Raw genomic sequence first — 19,125 nt, 5'->3', positions numbered from 1 at the left:
TTAAAAATCTAATGGTCTTTTCTCAGTCCTCATCTTTCTTGACCCCTCTGCAGCATTTGAAATTACTGACCACCTTCTCCTTGGGATAAGTCTCCTCTTGAGGTTTTCAAGACATTACTATCTCTTGTTCTAATTCTACTTGTCTCCTTTGCTGAATCTTCATTCACCACATGCCCACTCACTGTGAGAGTCCAAGCTCCCCCCCCCATACTATCTTACTTGGTGATCTCATTATCTCCCACAGGTGATGATTTTCTTTTAATTTAATTTATTTAATTAATTTCTTTCAAATATTTTCTTTACACTTACAATTCCCAAATGTATATCCAGACCAATTTTCTTTTCAGTTTGATCCATTTCTACCCTTTCAGTCTTCATACACTTCATTTCCCTTTGTGGTCCAGCCACATTGGCCAACTTGCTCTTCCTCACACACAAGGTTCCATGTACAGTTTCCTGGCTGTCCTCCATACCTAGAATGTTCTTCCTTCTCACCTTTCCCTCTTAGAATACCTGTCTTCAAGACTCAACTTGAATGGTACCTTTTGCTGGAAGCCCTTTCTAATGTCCCCAGTAGCCACAGCCTTCTCCTCTGCTTTCCATGTTAGAGTGTATCTTGTTTGCACCTATTTATATAAGTTGGCTTCACCTTTAAGATGTAAACTCCCCACAGCCAAGACCGATTTTTGTTTGTTTTGTGGCTTCTTTTTTTTTTGTATCCCCAGTGCTTAACACAGTGCCTGGTATATAGTAAGTGCTTCATAAATGACTGTTTGGTTGATGTACTGGGGTTTTCTTCCTGCCAACTCCACTCTTAGCTCCACCACGATTCTCGGCCTGTACTGTTCTGCTCTCTTGCCCTCCAGAGAGGGGGTCATCATTCACAATAGCTGGAGCCGATCGAATAATCTACCGTGTGATTTAATCATCCTGTGATTTAGTAAGTATCCCACCTCCACCTTTGAGTACCTCCCAGCCGCGCTCCCAGAAGATGTCCCCAGTGGCCTCATGGAGACAAATGCATCTTCCATCACTGTGGGAGGCCTGGACTCTCTTTTGGCCTCCTCCAATTTTGCCCAGGTTCATTTCGGGTCACACTCCGTACACTTCAGCTTTTACTAACTGCGTTCGCACCTTAATTATCCCATTTGATTCCCCACCCTCAAAGGCAGGTCCCGCGAGTATTATTATCCTGATGTTACAGAGGGGGAAATTAAGGCACAGATGAATGACTTTCTCTAGAGCACACAGGTGACTGGTGTCAGGCTCTTTACGCTGCACTCAAACGGGTTCTCTAATATCAATAATCAGTCCATTCAGACTGCAGAACAAGGGAGACTGATTCTTAAACAGGTTTTAGGTGGTCTTTTACATACAAAGTGGAACACAGAAAAGACCCAGAAGTTTTTTTTTCAGTGGGTGAAAAAGAAAGTTGGGAGGGGGGAGGGGGAGGGGGGAGAGAGCAACGCGGGAAGTGACGTCACCGTTAACAAACTGGAATTATGGGAAGTGTAGTTTGTTATGAACTCCCAAAACTCCCCCACCAGAAGATTGTTATGCTGAAAGGGTCTGAGTGTTTGCAGACTCTTGTCTTCCGGGCACCGCCTGCAGAGCTGCTCTGACTTATGGGGAATGTAGTTTACCACTCCCGGCTCGGTTTGGAAGAAAACGCAAGACAGTAAGAAAGGAGATTTAGTATCTTCCCAGGAGAAGGATCTGGGTGGTAACACCCTCTGCCTTCTTTATCAGTATAGAAGCCGGGCTCCCTCCAGCCCCAGCTTAGAATACACTAACTCTATGGTCAAATTAGCCTAGAAGCTATCAGCGTGAGCATCTCTTTAGGGAGAAGCGTGCAGCTGCGCATGCTCAGCGAGGGACGCAGGAAACATGGCGGAACCTGAGTGAGTGTTAGCCGTTCGTGGTGTGCCGAGCATCCGCCAACATCCGCGGGTTTGGGGTTTTGTCGGGGGGCAGGAGAGGGTGGGGACTTTGGGGTTCGTGCTGGGCGTCCCTGGTGTGAATCGGAGTGACCTCCTACCTGCTGTCGAGCCGTGGGGCCCGGCTTCTCCCCAGGTCTGACTCGCCTGGCCTCGGGCCTGACGAGGAACCCTCCTAGACTTAACCCTAGCGTCGGGGCGAAAGCTCTCGAGTGCGTGGCGCGGGGCAGGGGGAGCGGGGCGGCGGGCGGCGAGACCGAAGGATGCGTTGTCTGGTTTGGGTAGGGGGAACAGCAGCAGCCCGCTTTTAGGTAACGCGGCTCTTTCGGCTCCAAATACTCCGCAGCCACGTGGAGGGTTTTTTTTCGGGGAGGGGCGGTTTTGGAAAACTGGGAAGAGGGCAAAGGTCAGGATCAACGATGTCTTCTAAAGGTGCCCTACCTCCACAGGGGGCTTCTGCCCTGGTGCTCTCTCTCTTTACCTTTTCTTCTTGGAGGCCTTTAGCCCCCTTCAAGGCCCAGATTAAGTGCCTTATCCTTCAAGAGGCCTTTCCAGAATCCCCCAGTTGTTGTGTTCGACACCCCTCCCCCAGTGCCTTTGTATTTATATTGTAGGTGTACCTTATGTGTGATTGATTATCTATAAAGTGTTGTATTCCCCTAGCTTCTTGAGGCCGGGATTGGCGCCCTTTCCTGTCTATTTCCAGTGTATGGCCATAGTAGATCCTAAATTGGCGGTTGGTTGGACACACTTAATTGAAGTGTGGCCCTGGGCAAATCGCAGCCTCTCCTCAGTTTTCTCGTATGTAAAATGGAGTTAATTCTAGCTAGCACCTACTTCCTAGGTATTGGCGCCCTGAAAGTTGGTTAAAGAGACAACAAGCTAGATGATAAGTAAATCCATATTGTTTCATTCCCTTAAGTTAGCAGCATGTAACATGTTACATGGAGGCAGAGCTTTAACTCTGACTGCATCAAGCAGTTTTTGGAGGACATTTAAACCCTGACTCAGGATGTCTGTGTTACTCACTTTTATGGTCTCCATATGTTTAACCAGAGCATGAGAAAGGAAATTTAAATAAGATAGGCAAATGTGAGATCCAGGATATCTGTGTTTCCTTTACCACCATCACGGTAGTGTCTGGGTTAAAGGTGCCTTAGTGAGCTATTGACACAGGAAGGGGCATTCTTAGCTCACTCAGGAAGAAAAGATTGATTCAGGTTTTTGGCCCTTGTTGGGGCTCAATTGATCTTAAATGCTTATCAGTATATAGTGAAAAATCAAAGGGTATGAACATATGCCCCTTAACTGAGCGTGCAAGGGGACCTCGGGGCCCCTCTATTAAGGGACTTTGCAAACCTTAAAGTACTATTTAAATGCTAGCTACTGTTGTTATTGGGCATGGGCCCTCATAAAAAGGCATGCAGTTGCAAGGCATGATAAGTACATTAGGAAAGTGCAAAACAAAGTGAGATTTGAGGGAGAAGCTGGAAAAGTTTTCTAGTTTTTTTTTCTTTGTTGTTTGAGTGTGGCTTTAACTCGGAAGGAAGTGGGGAGGGGGCATTCCATTAGGTAAACTGCAAAAGCAGAAACTATATACTCATTGTTTTCTAAACTAGGCCGAGAAGAAAGATCCCTTTGGTTCCAGAGAACCTCCTGAAGAAGAGGAAAGCTTACCAAGCACTCAAAGCAACTCAGGCTAAGCAAGCACTTTTGGAAAAGAGGAAGGTAAGGGTTTAAGATGAAGGGAGGAGAGAATGAACATCAGGTGGTCAAGCATTCTGTGCGGTATTGAGCATAGTTTTTACCCAGCAGGCTCATGGGTGGCTGTGTGGTGAAATGGAATAAGGTACTGGACTTGGAGTGAAGGAGGCCTGACAGTATTGGGGTAACTTGAGACATATCACTTGTTTTAAATTTTGAGCACCTGCTCTTTGTAAACACCTGTGAGAGGTGTGTTAGGCCCTGAAAGACACACAAAAGAAAAACATTGTTGTTGCTCGCAGGTATCTTAAAGGCCACACACACAAACACCAATTGAAGAAGAAGTTGGAAACAGTTCTTTAATAAGTATAATTCTCCAAAAGAATGAAGGCTCCTTGAGAGGGAGGGAGAAGAAGGCTGCTTCAGTTTTGTCTTATGTATGGTACCTAGCATTTAATAAAGGCTTGTTGGAGGACAGTTTGGCATTTGAATTGGGGGGGGGTAAGGGTGTTTAAAGATAGGATTGGAATGAAATGACAGCAGTAAGAAAAGGCTTTAGACGTAACCATGTTTCTGATTAGAATATAAAACTACCTCTAGCCTTTACTAAGTAGCCTGGGTCAAAATACTTATTTAGAGCTTTCTATTAAAAGTCTTTGTCTCTAGGAAATCTTGCTAAGATAACCCATTGCCCCCTTTTCATCCTTGTGCTAATTTGTTTATTTTGAGCAATTTTTCTGTTCAGTTATTTAATTCATCTGGTCTTTCAGTAATAAACTTCTAAGGTGACCAAAGCCTCAGTGCAACAGATGCACAATAAATGTTTGAAGATGAAAAACCGTGGTGGCAGGAATAGTGTTCTATGCTCATGGTAGGCTCCTTGAAAATAGGTTTTGTTTTTGGGGGGTTTTTTTGTTTTGTTTTTTCTAAATGAATACATACTAAATTTTTTATTGTCATATCAGCTCAGTACTAACAATCTAGGCCCCGAGGAAGTTTTGTGCTTCTTTGTTGATTGCTTTCCCTACTTTTGTCCTGGGTCTTTTGATTATTCAAGTTCCTTGGGACCTTACTTTTTTCACCTGTAAAACAGGATAAATATATTTGTTGTCCCTGTTAAAACACTGACAGCACATGATGACTAATAGTAACAATCAGGTTGTGGGAAGTAAAGGGAATTGAGGTACAGACCAGAAATATTTCCTCTTTTGTCTACTCTTAGCAAAAGAAAGGGAGCCAGCTCAAATTCAGGCGGCTGGAATCATTCGTCCATGAGTCCCATCGGATCGTCCGTGATATAGCTCGTCTCAGACGCCTGGATTCAAAGCCTGGGTGCTATGTGCTGAAGGATTCGCATCGTCTGGCCTTTGTGGTCCGTATGGAGAGGTGAGCCTCCATATGGGTGGGGTTACCCTAGTGAAGGTTCTGAGACACCCCCTGCCAGGATCTGTAAGAGTTCAGAGAGATAGTTTAGAGAAGGCTTAGGGCCTTGAAGCATTGTTGGGAGGTATTCTGAACAGGTTGGGTGGCATGGGTCAAAACACTAGTGGCATCCCGAGTGTGGTCGGGAAGACAGAGTAATCCTTTGTGACTTGTGACTCTGAGGCTGGAAAGTAGGGTGATAAAGAGTTGAGCTTTAACCATGTTGCATTTGAGGTGACATCAGGACATCCAGGTAGAACTGTCCAGCAGATTCAGGGGATACGTCTGTACTAGAGATTGGGATCACTTACCCATTTACAACTGATTGTTCAGCTTGAACCACCTTATTCAAACAAGGTTACTTGCACATACAGAGAGAATACCAGACCTCAGAACTCCTTATAATTAATGATAGCGAAGCTTTTTAATGTCTCTTGCCACAAAGAATCCTATTGATCGCAGAATCACAAAACTGGGAGTTGGAAGGGGCCTTTCACCTAGATCAGTCTATATCTATAAACCCCAGTATAATACACTCCACAAGGAGTCACTTGTGTTTCTTAAATAAGCTGTAGAATCCACTCCTTATTACTATAAAAGTCCTTGGAAAATTTAATCAACTCTAATGATAACACCTTTAAAATTGAAAGACGTTAAAGCTTCTCACCTTTCTCTGCTCCTTTCCCCTCCCACATCAGCTAGGACTGTTTTCAGATACTTCAAGGAATCCCAAGAAAAGAAAAATTCACAAGCTTTGAGGTCCTTTGAGGTAGAAACAGTATTAAGCCTGTCTACACACCACTGTCACATCTTTCTGAAATACTGATTTGATTCATGTAATTCCTCTGTTCAGAAACCTCAAGGGGCTATAACATTAAAGACCCAAATTCCCCAGGATGACATTCATAGTGTTCTACAAATCAGGTAAAACCTACTTTTCTAGGCCATATTCCATATGTAATCTGAAATCAGGATGCCTTCCCATGTTATCTTTTTCAAGCAGTTTAACTCTTGGAAGGCCACTGTTCACAGAGATGAACAATTCATTGTCTGAATTTGACAACAATCTTCATGTTGCAGATCAGATGAAACGACTTGTCCAAAGGCTCACAACTAATAATAAATGGCAGAACTGAGACTAGAAGAACCTAGGAACTTGAAGCTCACTGCAGAACTGAGCATAGTCTTGGGCTGTAAAGCACTTAACAAGTTAAATTAATGCTAGCTTTTACTTTTTTTTCACTGCTTTCCTCTGTCTACTCTTCTTTGCTGGGTTTCTGAGAACGGTTTGGAGAGTAGAGTCTCAACTTCTGAGGAAAACATCTTACAGCTCAGAGGAAAGGGCTGATTTTTCTAAAGAGCCTTTCCAAGGCTTAGTATTGTCTGTACACAAGAGACTAATTTCTGTGCTGTCTTTTATCAGGATTAATGGAGTGAGTAACCAGGTGACAAAGACTATAGAGGAACTTCGTCTGAAGAAAATTTATAGCGGCGTGTTTGTTAAAATGACCCCTGATTCCTTAAAGAAACTGCGAATTATAGAGCCTTATGTAGCTTGGGGGTGAGTGATGAGTTCCTGGTAACCTTGTCCAGATGGAGGGGAGGGAGTGGGGAACCAAGACGGGGACAGGGGTTGTGAATTAGATAGAAGGGAGAGGGCATTTAAACTGAGTGGAAGAAAATAGTTGAGGAAAAACATGGTGGTCTTGTTCTTTAGTGCCCATTTTTACTATGTTGGAGGAAGAGATATTACTGACTCTCTTCTAAGTGTGTGATCTGGGGAGGGGAGAAGAGCATGAAATTAGCTGGAGGCTGTGCAGGAAATAATATATATGGGGATTTTTTGGTTTTTGTGAACTTCAGGTAAGAGGACTGGCTTACATTCCATATCCCCCACTCTGTACCACTGAGTGTTTGGCTGGTGTGTTTCAGGAGATAGTTAATGATATATGCTGAAAGGTTCCAAGATTGAAGGTAGCAATAATATTCAGATATGACAGAATTACACTCTTTATGAGAATTGGGTAGGAGGAGTTTTGCTCAGTGTTGGGGTCCTAGGAAGCAGAACTTTCCTGGTAGAGGTGGATGAGTATTTTCCCCAAAAGAAAAGCAGAAACTCAGATAGTCTGAGGCAGCAGGATTCATCCTGTGAAGCAACTACTAGTGAAAAGTGCGATGGAAAAATTAAAAACCTCTTTTTAAAAGCATAAGAAGGAAGAAGCCCTGTCCTATTTACCTAAAGGATAATGTGCGGGGCAGGGAAACCCCAGCTTGGATTAAGGTGTTTAAGAGGCCTGTACTGGGGCAGCTAGGTGGCGCAGTGGATAGAGCACCGGCCCTGAAGTCAGGAGGACCTGAATTCAAAGCCAGCCTCAGACTAAACACTGGACTCTCAATAGCTGTGTGACCCTAGGCAAGTCACTTAACCCTAATTGCCCCCCCAAAAAAGGCCTGTACTATGAGTAACCTAAGTTCCTTTTTTCCCCCTAGAGCAAAAATTCTGTCTTTATTAGGGATTGGTGATCATAGTGTGTTCAAGAGTAAAAATATTTGTAATAGATTTGATACTAAAACTCATAACTTAAAAATTAGGTCAAGTATACACTTCTGTAATAAAATTTTCCCCTGGCCTCTATGAGGTTCCAGAAGACACTGCTTTCCTGTTTAGCTCCCAGGTTTTTTGTTGTTGTTGTTGTTGTTGTTGTTGCTTTAATTAAGTAATTTATTTTTCATTTTCAGCATTCAGTTCCATAAGATTTTGAGTTTTAAATTTTCTCCCTCTCCCCAAGGTGGCATGCATTCTGATATAGGCTCTATACATTCCTATTAAACATTTTCACATTAGTCATTCTGTGAAGAAGAATTAGAATGGGAGGAGCCATGAGAAAGAAGAAACAAAACAACAAAAGAAAAGGAGAGTGAATTGAATATAGTATGCTTCCATCTGCATTCAGACTCCTAAATTCTTTCTTTGGATGAGGATTAGCACCCAGTTTTGTGCCTTCCAAGCTCATGGCGTGGAATGGGGATAGGATTGCTAGGGCATCATCTTTGCATTTATTATATTCTGGTTACTCTGCCTCTATAATTAACAGCTTGCTCTTTTTTCCTTCTTTTCACAGATATCCTAACCTAAAATCTGTCCGTGAGCTCATTCTGAAACGAGGACAAGCCAGGATAAATAATAAGAAAGTCTCTCTAACAGATAATACTCTGATTGAGGAGCGTCTAGGTGAGAATTGAATTATAGGTATCTGTTTCTTGTGATAGTGGAGGTGGGAGAGAACAGCTGTATAAAAATTGAAGGTAGAAGGAATGAGACAAAGCTTTAACAAAGCAGGGGTTCAGTGGAGCTTGGTGCTAATTGAAGCTGGTGTGTTTTTTCAGGGAAGTTCGGTATCATTTGCCTGGAAGATGTCATCCATGAAATCTGCTCAGTGGGGGAACATTTTTCTCAGGTCTCGAGGTTCCTGTGTCCTTTCCCCCTGTCTGTGGCCCGCCATGCTGCCAAGAATAGAGTGGGCTTTCTTAAGGAAATGGGCAAACCTGGCTACCGAGGTGAAAGCATTAATCAGATCATTCGGCAGCTGAACTAGGCCCAGGTAAGAACGGACTTGTTTCTGAAGGGCTTTAGGACCCTATTGTGGCATCTACCAGAAGAGAGAAAATGTTATTAAACATTTAGCTACTGGAGTACTAGAAAGAACCCAAACTTTGTAGTTAGTATACATGGGATTAAAAGTGTTGGCTCCACTGTAATACAGTGATGTTAAATTGACCTGTGACTATTTGCGTTCAAAGTGTGTTGCTTTCTTGAAATCTTTAAAACCAGAATAGGAAATCTTGTTTCTGTTCTCAGTTATGTCTCTGTACTGATTTAGGGTAAGTCTGTGTGGAGGAAATGGGTTAAACTCACATGATTTTTGGTGTGGTTTGAGGGGTCTCAGAGAGGCTATGAAGATCCAAGGAATAGGATAAAGTGCCACGAGGGGCTTAGATATCATCTAATTTATTTTTTTCCTTCTCACCCCCCCCCAACTCCTGCCACTTTCATTTTGCAGCTGAAGAAACTGAGGTAGCCAGAGAAGTCTCACAAATCAGAATTTGAAGTTGGGGATCCCAGCTCCAAAGCTAATGCTTCTCCCATTACTGTTCACTATAAGGTTTTTGAAGAGGCAATCCTTCCTCTTTCAACTCTTGAGACTCACCTGATAATTTGAGTTAGTTGCTGTAAGCTCCTATTAATTCAATTTTTTTTTCTCTAGGATCTCAGAAGATTTACATCTTTTCTGAGTTGGTACCCAGTATCTTCAAAGAAGATTTCTTTTCTGCTGGAACTTTCTCTGGAAACTAATGAGATAGGAAGAAAAGAGGATCACCTATGTAGAAGGAACTTTTCTTCCTTACTTTTCTTCAAGGAAGAAACCATATTGGTTTATCCAGCCAGCTTCATCTTGGATTAAAGTCTCATGTCCATCGAAGAGGAGTGGCTATACTTCCTATTTCGGGATTGGAAGCTAGATTCAACCCATTCCAGTTTTTTCGTGGTGGCCTCCCATCCAGAGAGCAATCAGTTGTTAGCCATATGTGGTTCTCTACTCCGAGAGTTGAATGTTGTAAAATATACTTTGTCACTCTGCTCTTCACTTGGAACAAGACAGTGGGACCTGATCTGGGTTTTGAAGTGACATTCAAATATGATGGGCCATCATCTCTGGGACTGTGTTTTTAATGATACTTATATGACTCAGCCTAGCAACTATGTTAGTGGGCTTCCCATGCTTCGGCACCACTCTCATGCCACCACTGTACACCAGGTCCCATTCTTTCTTGCCATTAAAGTAGAGATATTGACTGTAACCTGCCACTCACTTAGCCCTATCTGTGTCAGTATGAATCAGATTTTGCATTTCATTACCCTTATTTTGTGGTCTTCCCTTGCCCCTTATCTTTTCCCCACAATCTAAGGTAATAAGTAACTAATTATCAAAGTGTCCATAAGGGGTAATAATAATAATAGCCAACATATTTGAAGTTTGCAAAATGCTGTACCTATGTTCTGTCATTTAATCCTCACAACAGCCCTCTGGAGTAAATGCACCTTAAGCCCTATTATACAAAGAGAAATATGTCTCAGAGAACTTGCCCAGGGTCACGTGGCTAGGAAATGTCTAAGGTGGGATTCAAATCCAGGTCTTCCTGATCCCAAGTTCAGCACTGTCTACAACCACCACACAATGGGAAGATGTTTTAGCCAAGATTTCACATGTAGTCTAAGAGTCACTAAGATGCCCACTTTTATGTGGCCGTGGAAGAGAAAACAAAACATAGGTTTATTAATCACTTATGTGCTCAGCACTTTATAACTGTTCTCTCATTGAGCTTTGTCTTGGGAACATGACAGGAGCTTCGCCCCTTTCTTTCTAGGCAGCTCCTTGAATCCATCTCACTTTTTCTGACACACTATTTAACATGCAGAGCAGACATCTGGCACTTGAGAAATACAAAGCAGCAAGATCCTTACCTACGCTGACATTTAGTGAAGTGTGGTGATGAATGCATTGTGTTTCTCTACAAGAGTACCACCACTTGCTTCTTTCCAATGAAAAAGAATAAGCAATCTTGAAATTTTTGAGACTGTTTAAAATTGAGCAGGTCTGTGCTAATGGTTTAAGTGGGGAATAAGCCAAGGACTCCCTTTTCCCTTTTACACTAGCTGGAAGCTCTTAACTGGCATACTTTTGTTAGGGTCCTGGTCTTGTCAACGTAAAAGACCACATTAAAGCTATTTAACTAGAAAAGGTAAAAGGATGTCATTTGTACCACCAGTTCCCAAAGTGCAGATTAAAAACTTCCCACACTACTGAAGTATTTCCGTTTATCCTATTCATATGCCACTATTTTACAGGTGAGGAAAATGGAGCATTTGGAGGTTCTGACTTGCCCAGGGTCACATAGCTAAGAAGAGTCAGAGGCTGGTTTTGAAAGACCTTTGACAATTGTTCCTGTTTCTGTATGGCTGTTGTAATCCCGGGCACGTGACAAGTCTAGCACCTTGAGAATTTCCTGGTTGAGTTGAAATTGGAAGGCTTTTAGAGAATATGCTTCACAACTCTTGTCATTTTACAAATAAGCCAAGTTGGTGGAAATTTTGATTTCACTGTTACAAGGGATTTTGTGGCAAAGCTAAAGTTTGAATGCAGGTCTTCTGGCCCCATTCCTTTTTGCTAAAAATCATAAGCAAATCTGAAGCAATATAAAAAAAGTTTCTTGCCATAAAGGGTTTATAAAGTCTAGCTGAGGAATGGGTAACAGTACTAGATGGTAGGGGCAGCTAGTTCAGGTCTAAAGTCAGGAAGACTCATCTTCCTGAGTTCAAATCTGCCCAGACAACTAGCTGTTACTCAGGGTAAGTCGCTTAACCCTGTTAAAACCTGAGTTTCCTCACCTGTAAAATGAACTGGAGAAGAAAATGGCAAACCACTCCAGTCTCTTTGCCAAGAAAACCCCAAGTGGGATCATTGCAACGAGTGAAAAACAGGTTAAGTATACCATATTTATTTACAATCTCATAACCACACTGTAAACTCCATTTGGAAACAAGCAAGACTGCTGGTTAGCAAGCTCATGAAAGTCAAATCGTGGATTTTCAGATCGTCAACGCTGGTGTAATAACATGCAGAGCACGTGTTTTTATTTTGTACTATGGATGGTTTGTACTTTTAATGGTTTGGGAGAGTTACAGAATCTTCATTTCATAGTGTCAAAAGTTGTCAAGTCTGTAGCTTCGTAAGCACTTTTTTCCCCCATAAAGTATTTTTAAATTCGTTGCCTTCAATATCTGTCCTCCAGCTTGTCTTCGAAGCAACAGTTCCGTTCAGGTAGCCATGGCTCATATTGGTACAGTCCTTTAAAGTTTGCAAAGCATTTTCCTCACCACAGCCCTTTGAGGTAGGTAAGTGCAAGCACATCCCAACTGTATGGAGAAAACTGGCTCAGCAGTGAACTGATCTGTCCAGCAGAGGTGGCTCGAATCCACGTCTCTTGGCCAAGTCCAGCGCCCTTTCCTTTCATGAATGCTCCTCCAAGGGAGGGTACTCTTTTCCCCCAACTACCCCCACTCCCACCTCACCCCACTAAGCTGCGAGGCACAGGGTAAGTGTTTAACGTTTGCTGAATGAATACGTGACTGCCGGCGGCCGGATTCACCAGGTGGCTGGGGGGCTCAGCTGCGGCCTCGTCCCGGGCGGGGGGAGGGGGGGTCCAGTCTTGCCAGCGGGTCTAGGGCGAGGGCACCGCGGGGCTGGCCAGGAGCCGGGTTTCCCAAGGCTTGGGTCTCCGGGGGATTTGCGATGCGGTGGGCTCCCTGCAGGTGGCCGTGATGTGCAGCTTCTCCAGCCCGGGAATGTCCTGGCCTTGCTGAACCATCCGCAGAATCTCCGAGAGAGACACGGCGCGAGACGGCTCCGGGGCCTCCCCCTCCTCCGGCAGCGCCGGGGCCCCGGGGGCGGCCAGGCTCTGCTCCGGGTCGCGGGGCCGGGCTGGCCTCGCCTGCTCAGCCTCGGCGCAGCGCGGCTCTCGTGCCCGGGCTGCTCCTCCGAGGGGGCTCGGGCCACCCTCCTCCTCTTCCTCCTCCCGCGCCGGCGGCCCGGGGACGCGGGGCCTCACTGCATGCACGGCGGCGGGGCTTGGGGCCGGGTCCTCCCCTCCCGCCGGGCCAGACCCCGGGTCCTTTCCTCCCGCGGGGCCGGGCTCCGGGTCCTCCCCTCCCGCCGGGCCGGGCCCCGGGTCCTCCTTTCCCATCCGGCCGGGCTGCATTTGCAGCTGGCCAGCTCCCGGGCCCGGTCTGCTGCCAAGAGCGGAGAACACGGCCTGGCTAGACACACCCCAACTCCGTCCCGTGCGCACTGACCTCTGCAGGAGGGCACGGCTACACCTGGCACAAAGACAACTCCAAAGGAGGCAAAGCAGAACCGGGGAAGGCGTGAGAGCTCCCGCTTCCGATTTGGGAGGCCGGAAAAGAACTGGGGACGGGCAGGAGAAACGGGCTGGACCCTACCAAGCCAGCCCGGAGGGGGGAGCACAATCCCAGAATCAGAATGTCAAGGGAAGAATGATCATAGAATACCAGGCCAGCCCGGAATGGGAAGCACAATCACAGAATCGGAATGTCAAGCATAGAAATGACATAGGATAGCTCAATGGGCCCTACCAAGTCATCCCGGAAAGGGGGAGCACAATCACAGAATCAGAATATCAGAGAGAGAAATGATCAGGAGACCTTAGATTTACATAACCTCAGAGGTCATCTTTAGTCCAACACACTCCCTCACATTTTACCCATGAGGAAACTGAGGTCACTTGCCCAAGGTCACACAGGTAGAAAGAGGTGTCAGGAATCTCAGCTTAGGTCTTCTGACTCCAAAAGCAGTACTCTTTCCGCTGCACCAAGACAATAACTATTCCTATTTGTGCAGCACTTTAAGGAGTTTTGTTCAGTCATGTCCAACTCTTTGTGACCCCATTTGGGGTTTTCTTGGCAAAGATACTGGAGTGGTTTACCATTTCCTCCTCTAATGTGTCCCTCTATTGTTTGGATGAAGAACTGAGCGCAGAGTTAAGCGACTTGCCCAGGGTCACATAGCTAGTAAGTGCCTGAGGCCAGATTTGAACTCAAGTCTTCCTGACTCCAGGCCCAGCACTCTACCTACTGCACCACCTAGCTGCCCCTGTTTAAAGAGTTTAGCAATCATCTATTCCAACCCCCTTGTTTTGCAGATGAGGACACTGCAGCCCAGAGAGGGGACTTTACAGAATCACAGTTGGAGGGGAATTTAGCCACAATCTAGTTCGGCCTATATCCGAAAGGAATCTCCACCTTTACATTTCTGACAAGTGGTCATTCAGTCTCTTAACCTCCAAGGAGAGGGAATCTATCACCTCCATTCCTCTTTTGGCCAGCTCTAATCGTTAAGAAGTTTTTCCTGACATCAAGCCTCTTGGGAATATGCACCCATGCCCCTGGTTCTACGCTCTGGGGCCAAATAAAACCATCCTGATCCCTCCTCCCCATGACAACTCTTCAGATTTTGGAACACAGCTATCAAATACCTCCACAGGGTCTTCCTTCTCCTTGAGTACCCCTAGTTTCTTCCATCAACGTGTTGAAGACAATATAAGAGCTGGGATTCAAACCCAAACTGACTCTAAATTCATCACCTCCTCCAATATACCACAATGATTCACAAAATGGATCTCAATGCTTTCTTTCTTTTTTTTTTTTTGGCTAGGCAAGGGGGTTAAGTGACTTGCCCAGGGTCACAAAGCTAGTAAGTGTCATGTGTCTGAGGACAGATTTGAACTCAGGTCCTCCTAAATCCAGGGCCAGTGCTCTATCCACTGCACCACCTACTTGCCCCCTTCAATGATTTCTATTTTCTCATTACATACAACAACCTTAATTCATCACATGGCTAAAAAAAAACATCATATGTGCATACCCTTTGACCCAGCAATAGCACTTCTAGGGCTACATTCCAAAGAGATCATAAAAATGGAAAAAAGATCCACATGTATAAAAATATTCATAGCAGCTCTTTTTGTGGTGGCAAAGAATTGCAAATTGAGAGGATGCCCATCAATTGGGGAATGGCTGAGCAAGTTGTGGTATATGAATGTAATGGAATATTATTGTGCTATAAGAAATGATGAACAGGCTGACTTCAGAAAAACCTGGAAAGACTTGTATGGTCTGATGCTGAATGAAGCGAGCAGAACCAAGAGAATGTTGTACATGATAACAGCCATGTTGTGCGGTGACTAATATTCATAAACTTAATCCTTCCCAGCAATACAAGGATCTAAGACATCTCCAAAGGCCTTGTGATGGAAAATGCTATCCACATCCAAAGAGAGAACTATGGAAGTTGAATTGCTTTTTTTTTCCTCTTCTGTTGAGTTTTGTTTTCTCTTTCTGATGGTTCCTCCTACTGGTTTTAATTTTTACTTACAACTTCACTAATGTGAAAATATGTTTAATAAGAATGTAAATGTATAGCCTATATCAGATTGTGCACTGTCTTGGGGAGGGTGATGGGGAGGAAGGGGGAGAAAAATTTTAAACTCAAAAGCATATGGAAGTGATTATTGATAAATAAAAATAAATTAATAAATAAAAAATTTAAAAACATCATAACTGTGGGAGTTTTTTGTTTTGTGATACTTTTGCTTGTTTTTTTTGGCTGGCAAAACTCACATGGTATATCAGGATCACCAGAAATAGGTTCAAGACTGAGTCCCTATTCTTGTCTCTGCAGACTTCCTAATCCAGTGGCTGGATATCATCATCATGGTTGTTTATATTTGCGTAGTGAGTCCCAAACATCCTATGAGTTAGGTTAGCATAGGTGGTAGGATACCCCCATTTTACAGATAAAAAGGCGAGGCTCAGAAGGGGCCTTGTCCAAGTTTGTACAACTAATAAACATCTGAACCAAGATTTAAATCCAGGTCTCTCCTATTTAGAGGCAGCTAGGTAGCACAGTGGATGGAGTGCCAGGCCTAGAGTCAAGAAGATCTGAGTTCAAATGCAGCCTTAGATACTTGTGAGCTATGTGACCTTGGGCAAGTCACTTAACCCCTGTTTGCCTCAGTTTCCTCTTGTAAGATGGGGATAATGATGCCACCTAACTCTCAGGGTTATTGTGTGTTGCCCACAACCAGATCGTACACCGAACGGAGAGGCGTGAAATAACTTATGACATGGGCCAGGCGGAGTAGAATTACTGACTCAGTTTATTCATCTGAGGGCACAGAATATCTAGCCTAACTTCAAAGAGTCCTCCCCGTGAGATACTCCCCAGAACATCTGCTGAGGATGTAACAATCATGAATTTCCTCCTTATCAGGGTTCCTAGATTGGGCTGTAGATTCCAAGGTTTTCCCAGGTGCCTTGGTGCCACCTGCATAGAGGAGTAAATATGTAAATCTAAGGTTCAAAGAGAGAGAAGGGATGTCTCAGAGATCTCATTATCAGGAAGGAATTGGGGAGCCGTACCACTTAATCCATGAGCCCTTTTGGGTAAAAGCCTGAGCAGAGGTCAAACTCTGCCTTGGATCTTAAACCCTTATCAGACTCTTAAGATAGGCCCTCAACAATTGTGAGAATCAAATGATATAATAATTGTAAAGTGCTTAGCACAGTACCTGGAACATAGTAGGTACCATGTTAGCTATTATACATATATGTGCATATGTCTCAAGTAAATGTTAGCTATTATTATTGTTGTTGTTATATCTCCCTACCCTGATTGACAGGGCTATTCTTAAGAGGACTACACCTACCTGAAGGTGGGGCTATAGTCACATTAAGTGTAACAAGGGTCATGGAGCATTCACATAGGTACACTACATGCTTCTGATCAGCATTGAAGAACACAAGCATTTAGGGGATGGATGACGGGAAAACATAACAAAACAAACGTATTGGCTATTGAGCAGGAAGAGCCATTGATTCAGTAGCTATTTAGAAGGGAGTGAGATGCCCTCAGTGTTCTATTCACTTCCTGGTTACAGATTATGTCAGGACTATTCCAGCAAGACCTCCCACCTCACCCCCTAGCCAGATGCTGACTAAAAACTGGCAACCTAAGTGAAAGTCCTGCCTGGATGAACCTGAGAGTAGATCTCACAGCCCTGATTTTTGGTGACTAAATAGCAATCCTGTAATGGACATTTCCAGTCTTAGAGGCTACCTTGTGAGTGAAGGAGGTTCGGAGATCCTGAGTGTTGTAGAAACATCCACTGCTTCCACCAGTCTCTTCTTGGAGGGAAATGAGATTAATTCCTGACTTGGCTTGCCAAAAAAAAAAACGTGGTTCTGGAGGGAGTTATTTGGACAGTTTGGAGCCCAAGTGAAATATGAAATGACGATTTAGCAGTCACACACACACACAAAATTCTGATGTTTGGCTGTGGTCTCTACTGTCTCCAGCTTTGGCCTCAGTTGAAATCCTGACCTAGGGTAGTCTTCTGCTCTTTCAGAAAGAACCACAACCCATACCCCAGAACCAGTAGAAGTCTCAGCTCTGGGGCCTGCCACCTCCTAAGCAGTATCCCAGTTCCAGTCAACAAACTCACGATTCCTCTCACTGACTTGACTGGACTCCACAGCTGGACTCCCAGCTCCACTGGAAGATGCCAAGTTCTTCTGCAGCAAGACACGCTGCCCATAGGAGGGGGGGTGGAGAGGAGAGTAAAATTCCCTTCCTTCCTCACCCCACTCTCGAAGAGAAAAAAAATGAAAAGCCAACTCTTTTCTCAGAGCTGACTCATCTTTTAAAATTTTTCTTTTTTTAATTAACAAGCATTTGTTTTCCCTCCCTCAACCTTCCCCAATTTAAATAAGAAAAGAAAAACAAAACCTTTGCAACAGATAGATATAGTCAAGCAAAACAAATTCCCACATCCTCCATATCCAAAAATGTATGTCTCATTCTGCTACTTAAATCCATCACCTCTTTGGCAGAAGGTGAAGTGGTGCATAGTTCACCAGTCCTCTGGAATCATGTTGGTTATGGCATTTGTTGCCCAGCAGAGGTCACTGTCGGTGCCTCAAGGCAAGACCTTCTCTTGGGGGTCTCCATTCCTCTACCACCCTCTCTCTCTAGTGAGTGGACAGGGTGGGAAAAAAGCTCTTGGCTCAAACAGACCAGTCTCATTAGAGATAATGAGATTAGCTCCTGAAAGTTTTAGTCCAGGACAAAGATGCCAGTTCCACGTGGCTTCCTTTCTCTGCAAAGCTAAAAAGCAAACAAAACTTTAAAATACAAATTGTAAATAGAATGCATAAGATCCTTTGAGCCCCCAGACAATCTGTTAATCGACTAGTCAGGATGATAATCTTTTCTCCCTCTATTTAATCTAATACTTTTTTCCCCAATTACATGTAAAAAACAATTTTAACATTCTTTTTTCAAAATTTGAGTCCCAAATTCTCTCCACCCATCCCCTATCCCTATCATTGAGAAGGCAAGCAATTTCACATAGGTTATACATGTGTAGCCATGCAAAACATTTTCATGTAAGTCATGCTGTGAAAGAAAACAGACAGGAAAAAAAGAAAGTAAAGAAAAAGTATCTTTGATCTGCATTCAGGCTCCACCAGTTCTTTCTCTGGAGATGGGCAGTACCCAGGATGATGATATTCCAGCCAGCTGAATTTAGTACTATCAAATATCCATAGTTTTTCCTTACCTCATTTCACATTTTTTATAGCAAAACATCAAACTTATTATGCCAGTGAAAGTATCTTTATCAAACTATAGTTAAAAAACAAAAACTTACTAGGCAAAAGGTTTAAAGATCCAAACAATCCTTAGTAATTAGCTTTCTCACCTACTGTTCCAGGCAAGAAAACAAAAGCGAGGGAGAATGGAATATATTTGCCTTAGTTCCAGCAATTTCTCAAGGAAGCAAGAATTCAGTCATTGTCTGCCGGATTGTCTTAAAAAGCCAAACTACGAGTAAAAGGCTTCCAGCTGTTAAGAAATGTCTCTATCTCCTGGGAAGAGTTGTCCATCTGTGACTGCCACTTCCACCACAAGTGCACTCTCTCAAAACTCTCTTTTGGACCCTCTTCACAGAGATTTCTCCAACTCCCTCTATACCAGAAATTCCAGTCTATCTCAGGGTAAGAGCCCTCTTTTCTCTTACGTGGAAGAAACACAACTTCCAGGCTGTTTAGTCTTTCTTTGGAATCAGTGAGTCCAGCCTAGCCAGAAGGTCTATGAAACATTGATCAGAATTCTTGATTTTTCAGAGTTGTTGCTTTTACATTGTTGGTGTTACGGTATAAATTGTTCTCCTGGTTCTGCTCAGTTTATTCTGCATCCATTCCTACATGTCTCTTGCCCTGTCAAGGCCACTGAGGGCATGGCTGGTTCTTCAGTCAGCCAGTTGTTAGATATCCCTAAATTCCCATCAATTGCCTTTATCTAATAACCAATACCTAAAATCCGGGAGCCTAACTGAAGAACTGTGACAATTTGCTCAGGGACTAACA

General features: G+C 43.8%; 2 protein-coding genes across 5 annotated transcripts in view; one reads left to right on the top strand and one right to left on the bottom strand.

Annotated features, from left to right (window-relative positions):
• The first annotated feature begins 1,676 nt into the window (after positions 1 to 1,676).
• On the top strand, positions 1,677 to 9,923 carry RPL7L1 (ribosomal protein L7 like 1). Of its 2 annotated transcripts, XM_020976855.2 has the most exons (7): positions 1,677 to 1,901; positions 3,557 to 3,665; positions 4,864 to 5,027; positions 6,487 to 6,624; positions 8,186 to 8,295; positions 8,451 to 8,665; positions 9,329 to 9,923. In XM_020976855.2, exons 1-6 carry the CDS (start codon positions 1,888 to 1,890, stop codon positions 8,657 to 8,659), a joined length of 744 nt encoding a protein of 247 aa, XP_020832514.1. In that variant the 5' UTR covers positions 1,677 to 1,887; the 3' UTR covers positions 8,660 to 8,665; positions 9,329 to 9,923. The 2 variants fall into 2 exon arrangements, with proteins under 2 accessions (XP_020832514.1, XP_020832515.1); XM_020976856.2 differs by lacking the exons at positions 1,677 to 1,901; positions 3,557 to 3,665 and adding an exon at positions 4,423 to 4,512.
• The window catches only part of PEX39 (peroxisomal biogenesis factor 39), a 59,960-nt gene continuing 44,809 nt past the window's right edge, over positions 3,975 to 19,125 (bottom strand). Inside the window, exons 2-3 of one of the 3 annotated variants that reach the window (XR_013487017.1) lie at positions 9,272 to 17,863; positions 3,975 to 5,088 (exon numbers count right to left, since the gene is read on the bottom strand). Coding sequence is in view for 2 of the 3 variants with exons in the window: in XM_078155355.1 (XP_078011481.1) it covers positions 12,345 to 12,881 (537 nt within the window). In the remaining variant the exon portion in view is untranslated. Of the gene's footprint in view, positions 17,864 to 19,125 lie in introns of all 3 variants that reach the window. The other 2 variants (XM_078155355.1, XM_078155354.1) reach the window with 2 other exon arrangements.

Source organism: Phascolarctos cinereus, unplaced genomic scaffold, assembly GCF_003287225.1.
Source record: "Phascolarctos cinereus isolate Bilbo 61053 unplaced genomic scaffold, phaCin_HiC Scaffold_5;HRSCAF=322, whole genome shotgun sequence".
Lineage (NCBI taxonomy): Eukaryota > Metazoa > Chordata > Mammalia > Diprotodontia > Phascolarctidae > Phascolarctos > Phascolarctos cinereus.
This window is presented reverse-complemented; position numbering and strand designations above follow the sequence as displayed.